This window comes from Rutidosis leptorrhynchoides, chromosome 2 (assembly GCF_046630445.1).
Source record: "Rutidosis leptorrhynchoides isolate AG116_Rl617_1_P2 chromosome 2, CSIRO_AGI_Rlap_v1, whole genome shotgun sequence".
Taxonomy (NCBI): Eukaryota; Viridiplantae; Streptophyta; class Magnoliopsida; order Asterales; family Asteraceae; genus Rutidosis; species Rutidosis leptorrhynchoides.
In genome coordinates this window covers 565878750-565891374 of record NC_092334.1, presented here as the reverse complement: position 1 = coordinate 565891374, position 12625 = coordinate 565878750, and the positions used below count along the sequence as shown (strand labels likewise).

The 12625-nt window shown below is 40.5% G+C and overlaps 1 protein-coding gene across 3 annotated transcripts; it reads left to right on the top strand.

The window, feature by feature from the left end:
• Positions 1–751: 751 nt before the first annotated feature.
• LOC139894576 (G-type lectin S-receptor-like serine/threonine-protein kinase At4g27290) lies at positions 752–9059 on the top strand. 3 transcript variants are annotated; one of them, XM_071877934.1, is made up of 8 exons: positions 752–876; positions 1242–2881; positions 6350–6496; positions 7116–7159; positions 7311–7521; positions 7608–7845; positions 7986–8136; positions 8613–9059. In XM_071877934.1, exons 2-8 carry the CDS (start codon positions 1567–1569, stop codon positions 8904–8906), a joined length of 2400 nt encoding a protein of 799 aa, XP_071734035.1. In that variant the 5' UTR covers positions 752–876; positions 1242–1566; the 3' UTR covers positions 8907–9059. The 3 variants fall into 3 exon arrangements, with proteins under 3 accessions (XP_071734035.1, XP_071734034.1, XP_071734036.1); XM_071877933.1 differs by having other exon boundaries at positions 7011–7159; XM_071877935.1 differs by lacking the exon at positions 7116–7159 and having other exon boundaries at positions 6350–6501.
• Positions 9060–12625: the final 3566 nt, after the last annotated feature.

Below are 12625 nucleotides of genomic sequence, written 5' to 3'. Positions count from 1 at the left end.
TTTCAGTCGTGTAAGAATATTGTCATTAATACATTGTGATTGAATTGATTAAGATAATGACATGAAATGGTTAGAGCTGTTTGGTTGGCAGCTCAGACCATCGGTCGAGGGACAAACACCACCGGCCGAAGGTCAGAGACCACCGGCTGATGGTCACTGTAACTATATATATATATATATATATATATATATATATATATATATATATATATATATATATATATATATATATATATATATATATATATATATATATATATATATATATATATATAGGGGTGTCGGGTTACATTGTTAGGTTACACACCTTACACCCTATTGACGTCATATTTCGCTGTTGCAGTCGTCCTAGACCATACCCCAACCGAATACAATCATTAAGGCGTCGATTATATCAACATATTGTTGGTTAGATTGATCCCAAGGTGAACTAGTATTCGATTCATCCTAGTTTAGTGTATTCCGCCTCTAATCTAGTTATATCGTTTGATCTAAGATTCTATATACGTCTACAACAACCACTAAAAGAATACAATTATCTAGGATACAGCGATTTTAGTAATTTTAATTTTAATTTTAATTTTAATGGAGGCTACTTTGAAGCTGCAAATTTCTCCAAAATAAAGCTAGTGAGTGCTAATTTCAAGTGTATGACTACTATTTTGTCTTTGTCTATGGTGTCATTGCAACCTTTAAATTGCTAAAGTATTTCTATGTGAATAATATCTCTATTTGAGTAATATGTTATGGGAACACACGTGCGAAGCCGATACTATTAAGTTTGATTTTTCAACAAAGGACATATCTTGTTTCTTTTCAATCATGAGGTGAGGATTCAAGTTTTGGATGGTATATATTGGATCAAAGGGTATCGAGGCACGGGCGGATCCAGCATGGTGCAACCGGGGTCATCCGCCCCCGGCGATCGAAAATATTTTAATAATTTTTTATGTAAATGCGATAAAACCGTGCGTAACTATCAGGTTATATAATATATAGAAGAAATATGTAACAAACTGCCCTTGGATCAGCTGGTTAATGTAAGGCGCTAATAACAAACTGGTTGGGGGTTCGAGTCTTGCAGCAGCTGTTTTTATTACTTTTTTGATAGCATTTATAAGTTATCTCTTTGAAAAACTTAGGAGCTATGTCCATTTTTTATATGATTTTTAAAATTCCAATAATTTTAGTAAATTTTTGCCCCCGTAGAAAAATAATCCTGGATCCGCCACTGTATCGAGGTAACCTTTCCAAACAACCTTTCAAACAAGAGTTTTTTGGGTAGCTGATATGTGGAGTTAGCCTTTAAAAAATTTGTATTTATTGGTGATAGGTGGTGAGCGTGTGCATGTGATTATTTGCCTTCCAAAAGAATATTAAGTTTGATTTTTTTAGTAGTTTGATTAGATTGGCTGAATCTTATCCCATTGTAGCATGTGGCTGATAGTCATATATTCCGGTCAAATTACAAAGTGGACTTTTGCGTAAATGATAGGTGTTCATCTTGGACTGTGAAATTAATAACTATTAAAATTTGGATCTGTAGAGAGAGGAAAGAAAACATTAATGGAATTGCTTTGTATAATCTCTCTGTATTTTGCTATTTTATGTTCAATGTTAACAAGTTCAAATGCAATTGATACTATATTCCCAACTCAAGAATTCAGAGATGGTGATATTATTGTTTCATCAAATGAATTGTTTCAACTTGGATTTTTCAGCTTGGGTAACTCTAATAACCGATACTTGGGAATACGCTATATTAAGGTTTCAAACGGCACTGTTGTTTGGGTTGCAAACAGAGATACACCGATCAACAATACATCAGGCATACTTCAAGTAAGTGGTAACGGAATCCTGCATCTTATTACTAACGATAATACCACAATCTGGTCATCTTCGTTAGGATCGTTAAATAATTTAACTCCGGTTGCACAACTACTAGATAATGGAAACTTTGTTGTAAGGAATGAAAGTAGGAATAATGATGATGAAATATTTATATGGCAAAGTTTTGATTACCCGGGAGACACGTATCTCCCGGGTATGAAATTCGGTAAGGATTTGCGTACGGGCATTGATAGGCGTTGGGTGTCATGGAAAAGTGTTGACGATCCTTCTCAAGGTCAGTATTCGGCGTATATGGATACTAATGGGTATCCACAAATATTTGAAAAACGTGGTTCTGTTTTTTACACTAGGTTTGGACCATGGAATGGTGTTCGGTTTAATGGCATGCCTAGTTTGAGAGCAAACCCAACATCAGTAAACCAGTTTGTTTTAAATGAGACGGATATATATTACAGATATGAAGTTAATGACATGGTTATTTCAAGGATGTATTTGAACCCTGAAGGTGGTGTGACACGCATGAATTGGGTTAATTTGACCCAAAGTTGGTTTCCTATTTTGACTTCAGCACCAACTGATAGTTGTGCGGGATATGGTTTGTGTGGAGCGTTTGGAACGTGTAACACTAACAACTTCCCTGTGTGTAGTTGTATGGAGGGGTTTGAACCGAAACGCCCAGAGGAATGGAATGTAGCGGATTGGTCAAGTGGGTGTGTACGCAGAGTCAGTTTGGATTGTGGGAATGGGAATGGGAATGGGAATGGGAATGGGAATGGGAATGAGGATAGGTTTAAAAGTGTTTCGGGTGTAAAACTCCCGGACACAGGAAGTTCATGGTACAATGTAAGTATGACGTTAGGAGAATGTGAGATCATGTGCAGAACGAATTGCTCTTGTGTGGCATATGCCAATTTAGATATCAGAAATGGTGGAAGTGGATGCTTGCTTTGGTTCAATGAGCTAATGGATGTTAGAGAGTACGACGAAACTCAAATTATGTATATTAGAATGGCAGCCTCCGAGTTTACAAGTAAGCACTTTTCATCATCATTTTTGCAAAGTGTAATCTTTTGCTTATGATTTATTTTTCTTGTATTTGAAGAAACAACACGAGACAAGTATAGTGTGATGCGACAAGTATAGTGATTAAAGAGTAACCTTGTTAAAACGGCCTAAAAAGACAATAGTTTTGGCAATCAAACAACTGTACTTGACATGTTTTATCTGAAAATTGCTCATTATGCATCAAACATAGTTTTTGTTTATATTTTTGCAAGCGTTTTGATTAGTTTTTTCATCGGTATTATGCATCTTTATACAGTTTGTAATACTCAGAGACCTTCATGTTTAGTATTAAATGTTGGAGTGAAGTGTGAAGTCGACTTGAAATACGAAATTGGAATTTCGCGACCGGATTGAGAATCTCGCGCCCGCTAAATGTAAACAGAAAATTGGTGTTCCTGAATTGGTGAACTCGCTACCGCGAGAAGCCAATTGTGACTGCGAGAACGTGTTGGGCGTGCAAAAATTGGAACGCGATTAGGAGTCCTCGTTTGTGTTTGATTCGTCTTAGTTTAACACTACAAATATATCCCTATGTACCTGTAACCTATGTTCACGAAATTTATAGTAAAAAGGTCTCTGGTTTGCGCCCGTGGAGCAAACCCTTCTGGTTTGCGCCCGTGGGGCAAACCCTTCTCCATGTTTGGAGTTGAGATATAACCACGTTAAATCTCTTGTAAGGATCGTATAGCCCAAACACAATGTCCTGCAATATAAGTCCAATAGTCCATCCTTTTCTAAAACCAATTGGTGATAGAGGGACTTCCCCTTAGACTTATATACATACATTTATTTTATCCCATGACCGATGTGGGACTTTGGTTTGCACCCTTACAAACCTCCCCTCAAACCTAAGTCCATCTAGGCCTCCCCTCCAATGATAGTCTGGATCCAACCTTTACCGCCGCCAACTCGGAACTCTCAACCTGGTGGGATGGCAGGGAGATTTCGATACAAGGCTTCCAGGATCAACTCATCGTGCCAGGGTCCCCCTCGAACGAGAGCTGGGTCCACTCATCGCTGCTCAAGACCGAGGGGTACGCCACGTCGCTGCGTGCGCTCAGGGGTGCACCCTACTGCGCCGTCCACCACATCGGGGCTATAGCCTAGCTCTGATACCACTTGAAAGGACCGGTTATAGCCCAACAAGCACCAAACATATAAGCAATGAGCTCCCACATTACTCTAAAACCAATTGGTAGTAGAGAGAGACACTCATGAGCTTATATGTTGATCTTGACATTTATCCCCAACCAATGTGGGATTGGGTTTGCACCCAACAATCCTCCCCTCAAACCGAAGACCACATCACCAGGCCTCCCCTTCAACGATATTCCGCACATGATCCATTCATCTTATATCGCCGGCCATTACCCGCAACTCTCAACCTGACCAAGGCCAAATCAGGGAGATCTTTTGATATAAGGCACACACAATGATCCATTATCGTTGTCTAACTGGGGCGATTAATCCACATAATTCTAGGCTAACCCGCTCTGATACCACTGAAAGGACCGGTTATAGCCCAACAAGCACCAAACATATAAGCCATGAGCTCCCACATTACTCTAAAACCAATTGGTAGTAGAGAGAGACACTCATGAGCTTATATGTTGATCTTGACATTTATCCCCAACCAATGTGGGATTGGGTTTGCACCCAACAATCCTCCCCTCAAACCGAAGACCACATCACCAGGCCTCCCCTTCAACGATATTCCGCACATGATCCATTCATCTTATATCGCCGGCCATTACCCGCAACTCTCAACCTGACCAAGGCCAAATCAGGGAGATCTTTTGATATAAGGCACACACAATGATCCATTATCGTTGTCTAACTGGGGCGATTAATCCACATAATTCTAGGCTAACCCGCTCTGATACCACTGAAAGGATCGTATAGCCCAAACACAATGTCCTGCAATATAAGTCCAATAGTCCATCCTTTTCTAAAACCAATTGGTGATAGAGGGACTTCCCCTTAGACTTATATACATACATTTATTTTATCCCATGACCGATGTGGGACTTTGGTTTGCACCCTTACAAACATTTCATAGCCCAAACACAATGTCCTGCAATATAAGCCCAAGAGTCCATCCTTTTCTAAAACCAATTGGTGATAGAGGGACTTCCCCTTAGACTTATATACATACATTTATTTTATCCCATGACCGATGTGGGACTTTGGTTTGCACCCTTACAAACCTCCCCTCAAACCTAAGTCCATCTAGGCCTCCCCTCCAACGATAGTCTGGATCCAACCTTTACCGCCGCCAACTCGGAACTCTCAACCTGGTGGGATGGCAGGGAGATTTCGATACAAGGCTTCCAGGATCAACTCATCGTGCCAGGGTCCCCCTCGAACGAGAGCTGGGTCCACTCATCGCTGCTCAAGACCGAGGGGTGCGCCACGTCGCTGCGTGCGCTCAGGGGTGCGCCCTACTGCGCCGTCCACCACATCGGCAGTTGATGGCAACGGAGACAGAAGCCAGGACCACCACAGAATATTGTCCGCTTTGGGAACAGCGAGCCACCAGCGACTCAACTGCCCTCACGGGTTTTAAAACGCGTCCTGTGAGGAAGAGGTATCAAGCCACATATAAGGGCCTTTGTTTTTGTCTCTCCAACCGATGTGGGAAAGGGGTGAAGGTCACCCCAACAATCCCCCCCCCCCCAACATCGGTGTGGTAACCCCGGCTCTGATACCAGTTGAAAGGACCGGTTATAGCCCAACAAGCACCAAACATATAAGCCATGAGCTCCCACATTACTCTAAAACTAATTGGTAGTAGAGAGAGACACTCATGAGCTTATATGTTGATCTTGACATTTATCCCCAACCAATGTGGGATTGGGTTTGCACCCAACAATCCTCCCCTCAAACCGAAGACCACATCACCAGGCCTCCCCTTCAACGATATTCCGCACATGATCCATTCATCTTATATCGCCGACCATTACCCGCAACTCTCAACCTGACCAAGGCCAAATCAAGGAGATCTTTTGATATAAGGCACACACAATGATCCATTATCGTTGTCTAACTAGGGCGATTAATCCACATAATTCTAGGCTAACCCGCTCTGATACCACTGAAAGGACCGGTTATAGCCCAACAAGCACCAAACATATAAGCCATGAGCTCCCACATTACTCTAAAACCAATTGGTAGTAGAGAGAGACACTCATGAGCTTATATGTTGATCTTGACATTTATCCCCAACCAATGTGGGATTGGGTTTGCACCCAACAAAATCCCCGTGTCGTTTATCTTTATTTGTCGTTCTTATACTTTATATTTTTTTGTGTATCGTTTGTGGGTTAGTGATTGTGATCAATCACTTGTCTTGTTGGGTCCTAACAATTCCTAACATTAAAATGTTGTGACACTATCGATTTTAATTATTATATACATTATTTTGGTATTGAAGGTCTCATAACTAGCGACTCTGGTTCCAACAAGAAGAAATCAATAATCATAGTAGTTGCTTCAACTTTGGGTGGTTTGGTGCTGGTGGGTCTAAGTCTTGCAATGTATGCAAGAAGCAAAAAGAAAAGATCTTACCTGAAAAGAAAAAGTAAGGTAAATTCTCTTTAGTCACTAGTTAACTATATCTACATAAATTTTTTAGTACCTGCTTATGCTCAGTATATTTATACATACATATCGTCTATGCTTGTATATCATCCTCGGTAATGTATCGTTTTTTTATTTCCGTACTTTGAGATATGGGTGTTTTATTCTATTTTTTATCATACTGGTTGTAGTCTCTCTGCCCTCAAAGTAGAGGGAAGGATATTTTTCTACCTTTAATTGGGTGGAGAAACGATTTTTTTTTACCCGCGGGCGGAGGAATAACTTCCCTAGTAGTCTTATACTCTAGGGTAGATAAATGACTGTTTACGTCTCACGTCCTCGGAATTGGGTATTGTTGTTAACTATCTCATGCTTCAAAATTGTATGTTTTGGAGTAAAATTTATAAGGTCATTCCCAAATCTTGTGCAAGAGTGCTTTTACGTTATTTTGTTTGTTATAGAATTTCTATTAATTTTTTTTTTTTTTTTTTTTTTTTTTTTTTTGTCTAACCCAGTGAAAGATCTCAATCAAGACTCTATGAATGACGGTCGAAAGGAAGATGTAGATTTACCTTTTTATAGCCTGTCTAAGATTGTTAAGTCTACATGTAACTTCTCAGTTAACAATAAGCTTGGTGAAGGTGGCTTTGGTCCCGTATATAAGGTAAAATCTTTGGAAATGAGTGATTGCATTTTAACATTTTTTTTTTTTTTTTTTGCAACATTTATTGGAATTTTTTTCCAATAAACATGAGAATGTGTCTCCCCACGACTTTAGATCCTTTTTTGAATAACGATTATGTGGTGATCTTCAGGGTGTGTTGGACTATGGACAAGAAATAGCTGTCAAGCGACTTTCAAAAACTTCAACACAAGGGCTTGATGAGTTCAAGAACGAGATTCGGTGTATTGCCAAACTTCAGCATCGGAATCTTGTTAAGCTACTAGGCTATTGCATTCAAGGAGACGAAACAATGTTGATATATGAGTACATGGCCAACAAAAGCTTGGATTTAATATTATTTGGTTCGATCTCTTGCCACCTCTAGTGATTTGTGTAGCAAGGTTTAATCATCTTGTAGAAACTAATAAAAATAGCCAATTATGGACAGATGAAACTCGAAGCTCAATGCTCGATTGGCCCCAACGCTTCCGTATCATCCATGGGATAGCTCGAGGGCTTCTTTATCTGCACCAGGATTCTCGACTTCGAGTTATTCATAGAGACTTGAAAGCTGCAAATATTTTGTTGGATGATGACATGAACCCTAAAATCTCAGACTTTGGCCTTGCTAGAAGATTTAAAGGCTACGAAACTGAAGCCAACACAAACAAAGTAGTTGGAACTTAGTAAGAACCACTAAAAACTACATACGCTAATATGTTATTTCTATGTCCCACACAATGTAAAAACCTACATTTTGGATGGAGGAAGTATAAAATCATAATGTGCATGTATGTAAGTATTGAATATGTAACATATTTTGCAGCGGTTACATACCTCCAGAGTATGCAGTGCATGGCCATTATTCGATAAAATCAGATGTGTTCAGCTTTGGAGTTTTAGTGCTGGAAATAGTAAGCGGAATGAAAAACCGAGGGTTCTCTCGTGAAGAACACAGTGATAACCTTCTAGGACATGTAAGTTTTACTAATTTGATCCAAGTACCTTAAATATATTGTCTTTTGTGTCCATTATTAGCACTAGGGTCTCATTGTATATAGTTGTTTGTTTTGTGTATTTTCAACATAGTCAGGGTCTAGTTTATTTTATAGTTCCAAATAGATCGTTTGGATTAGATGGGGGTCTAGTTCAATATACACTTCCAAATTATATCTAGATCGCTTGCAAATCTAGTCAATCAGACGCATTAGAGTCTCAATATGTAATTGAATAAGATCATTATATCTATTATAATTTAATTATGTTTTTCGCAAAAAAAAAAAAAAAAAAAAAAAAAAAAAAAAAGGAACACTAGTGTCTTATTATAGATAAAAATTACATCATGATCAATATTTTCAAACAAAATGGTTCACAGGACAGGGGCATAATCAGGCAGACATTATATATGCTTATGTAGTTATGTTGTACTCTAAATTGTAACAAAAAATTTTAGGCATGGAGGCTTTATAAAGAGGACAGATCCATTGAGCTTGCGAGTCCTCAATTGAAGGATACGGGCATTGAGTCTGAATTACTGCGATCGATACATATTGGTTTGTTATGTGTACAACATTATGCAGAAGACAGGCCAACTATGTCAACAGTGGTTGCGATGTTGGATAATGAGAATGCACTGCCAACACCAAAACAACCTGCATTTTTTACTGAAGTGAGTGTTCCTGTTTCATCAGTGCCATCACATAATTCGGCTGCTAATGTCACATTCACGCTCTTAGATGGTCGATAGAATGCGTACTCAGAGGGTTATATACCATGTACTTGTAAATTGATTTATATATTTTTTTTGAAAAGAAATTGATTTATATTTTGAACTCGATACGAAATTTTCTTATATTTGTTTAATACTCTTATAAACTTATATTATGTGATTCATGTTAAATTTGGAGACGTGGATACATGTAACTAGAGCGTACAGAGTGACAAAGTTCACCACCAGCGTTCCGCCACCAGAACATGATCGATCAACATTCCGTCACTCTCGGGCGGCATTCCGGTATACACAAGTTGACTTAAAAAGGAATACAAGTATATGAAATGAATAATTGTGCTTTTTTCGAAGGATTGATACAAAGCATATGAATTGTGTTATTCGATTGATCGATGCATACATTTTGCCAAGGTATAAATACAATATATGGATAAACCCTAATAACCAATGATGACTAATAGGCAGAGCCCAATATTAAATGGGCTAATAACAATATCGGCTAACATCCCCCCGCAGTTGGAGCAGGAGTACTGCGGACGCTCAAACTGGATCTGAACTCATCAAACAGTGCAGAAAGGAAGACCTTTGGTGAAGATGTCTGCAAATTGATATCTGGATGGCACGTGAAGAACCTGTACCTGCCCCTGAGCAACGAGATCTCGAACAAAGTAAATGTCGATCTCAATGTGCTTGGTCCGCTGATGCTGAACCGGGTTAGTAGACAAGTAGACCGAACTGACATTATCACAGTATACCAGAGTAGCGGAGGTGAGAGGACAATGAAGCTCTCGGAGAAGGTTACGGATCCAACAAGTCTCTGCAACAGCATTGGCAACCCCACGGTACTCCGCTTCGGCACTAGAGCGAGAGGGCGTGAGTTGTCGCTTTGACGACCATGAGAGAAGGTTGTTACCGAGGAAGACACAATAGCCAGAGGTAGAACGTCTTGTAGTAGGGCTGCCGGCCCAATCAGCGTCAGAATATGCAACTAAAGTAGTGGGAGATGATGCGTATAACTGTAAACCGAGATCAGTAGTACCCTGTATATAGCGAACGATCCTTTTCAAGGCATGCATGTGTTGTTGCCGAGGATCGTGCATTAAAAGGCAGATCTGCTGCACGGCGTATGAGATGTCTGGACGGGTGAATGTAAGATACTGTAATGCACATGCAAGGCTCCGATAGAGATTCGGATCCTTGATAGGAGGTCCGTGACTAGTAAGCTTGGCACCTGGTTCAACCGGGGTCCTGCAAGGATGGCATGTGGGCATTCTGGCCTGCTCAATAATCTCGGTAGCATATTGCCTCTGAGACAGAAACATCCCAGAGGTGGTGCGGGTGGCATGAATCCCAAGAAAGTAGCTCAAGGGACCCAAATCAGTCATAGCAAATTCCTTATGTAAGGAAGAAATAATCCGCTGAAGTAACTCTGTAGAGGAGGCAGTCAACACAATATCATCAACGTACAGAAGCAGGTAGGCTGTGTCAGATCCCTGAAGATAAATAGAAAGAGATGTATCACAACGGCTTTGGTAGAAACCAATCCGCTGCGCATATCCCGCAAAGCACTGAAACCAGGCGCGAGGGGCCTGTTTAAGGCCGTATAGAGATTTCTGCAATAAGCAGACATGATCCGGGTATCTGGGATCCCGAAACCCCGGTGGCTGGTGCATATAAACCGTCTCTGAAAGATGTCCGTGAAGAAAGGCATTCTTGACATCCAGCTGATGAATTGGCAAGAGTCGAGAAAGTGCCAAGCTTAGGAATGTACGTATCGATGCTGGTTTGACAACTGGGCTAAAATTCCCATCACAATCAATGCCAACCTGCTGGCTCCGACTGTTAGCAACGATTCGAGCCTTATACCTACTCAAATTACCGTCTGCATCAAACTTGTGCTTAAAGAGCCACATGGAGCGAACTATTCGTGTCCGATGGACGAGGCACAAGATTCCAAGTACTGTTGTTAATTAAAGCATTATATTCATTAGTCATAGCTTGTTTCCAATTAGGGTCGCTAAGGGCTTCAGGGTAAGTGCGGGGGATGGGAGAGATGACCGTGGTCTGAAGATTGAACCGTTGGACTGGTTTGGTGGTACCGACACGCGTGCGAGTGATCATGGGATGAGTGGAGGTAGTGGAAGATGTAGCCTCAGTAGGAGGAGGTTGTGTCTCCGTAGCATGAGGTGCAATGACAGTAGCCTCATTAGGAGGAGGCTGAGTCTCCAAGGAGGAATTTAGGGGAAGAGTGATGGCGGTAGCCTCATTAGGATGAGGCTGTGTCTCCGTAGTAGGAGGAGGTAGATCATGATTAGAGAGATGATATGATCGGGAAAATAGATTAGGAGGAGGATTGAGAAAGTCATAAGACGGTGGTTGAGTGGGTGTCATGGAGCCAAAGGTAAAGGATGTCTCGTCAAATGTGAAATGACGATTGAGGATGATTCTATTAGTTGTAAGATCGAGACATCGATAACCCCGATGATTTGAGGGGTACCCAAGGAAGATGCAAGGAGTAGAGTAAGGGGCGAGTTTGTTAGTGGTGGGAGGTGTGGGTAGCAGAGACACCCGAAGACACGAAGAGTGGTGTAGTTGGGTTTTTATTTGTATAAACGAGAGTACGGGATTTCGTGGTTGATTGCAGAGGATGGAAGAATATTGAGTAGGTAGGCTGCCATATAGAGCGCTTCTGCCCAGTAAATGGGTGGAAGGTGAGCTTGAAAGAGAAGTGTGCGGATAAGGTTATTAATGGTGCGGATCATACGTTCGGACTTCCCGTTTTATTGAGAAGTGTAAGGGCAAGAGAAACGAAACTGAATTCCGTTAGTTTGAAGAAGTTGATGGAAAGCGGTATTATCGAATTCACCTCCATTATCACATTGGAAAGCTTTGATTTCTTTGTTAAACTGAGTGCAAACAAATGTACGAAATTGTATAAATGTGGTAAGTGCGTCGGATTTATTGCGTAGCGGAAAAATCCATACATAATGCGACAAATGATCAAGAAATATAATATAATACTTTAAACCGCTAAGACTAGGAACATGAGATGTCCATAAATCCGAATGGATAATATCAATTAACATTAGCACTAGAAACAGAAAAAGGGAGTCGCACATGTTTGCCAAGCTGACAGGCATGACAAAGAATGGGGGACGGCGATTTATTACAAATAATATCTTTATTAGAAAGGAGCTTTCGAAAAAACATCATTTCCGGGATGTCCGAGACGCTGATGCCATATGACCGAACTGGTGAGAAGAGCTTGCTGAGAAGAGTGAGGGTTGGTGATGTAAATGGGTAGAGATCCCCAGTGCTATCACATCGAAGAAGCAGACGATGTGTCAGATAATCTTTTACAAAAAATCCAAAATGATCAAATTCAACAGAAACTAGATTATAACGGGTAAATTGACGAACATATATAAGATTTTTAAAGATGCTGGGTGTTACAAGTACATTATTTAAATGTAACGGTCGGTGGACATTGGGTAACAAGCTATGGTCGGTGTTAGTGACAGGAATGGTGTTCCCGTTACCAACGGTTACTGATGAATATTTGCAATTATTAAAAACAGTACTAAGATTATTAATATAGGAGGTAAAATGTGAAGACGCACCCGTGTTCATGTGCCACCCGGCATCACCGTAAGCAGTAAAAGAAGCGGGATGGGTTGTGTAAAAGCATTGGGCCTGCTGTTGAGCCTGCTGTTGGGCCTGCTGTTGGACTGTAATAT

What these genes read in the sequence shown, in the direction of transcription:
- LOC139894576 (XM_071877933.1), top strand. Translation starts at nt 1,567, where the DNA reads ATGGAATTGCTTTGTATAATCTCTCTGTATTTTGCTATTTTATGTTCA. An exon ending in GGCAGCCTCCGAGTTTACAA is followed by an intron (nt 2,882 to 6,349) that starts GTAAGCACTTTT and finishes TTGGTATTGAAG; the next exon opens with GTCTCATAACTAGCGACTCT. An exon ending in AACAAAGTAGTTGGAACTTA is followed by an intron (nt 7,846 to 7,985) that starts GTAAGAACCACT and finishes CATATTTTGCAG; the next exon opens with CGGTTACATACCTCCAGAGT.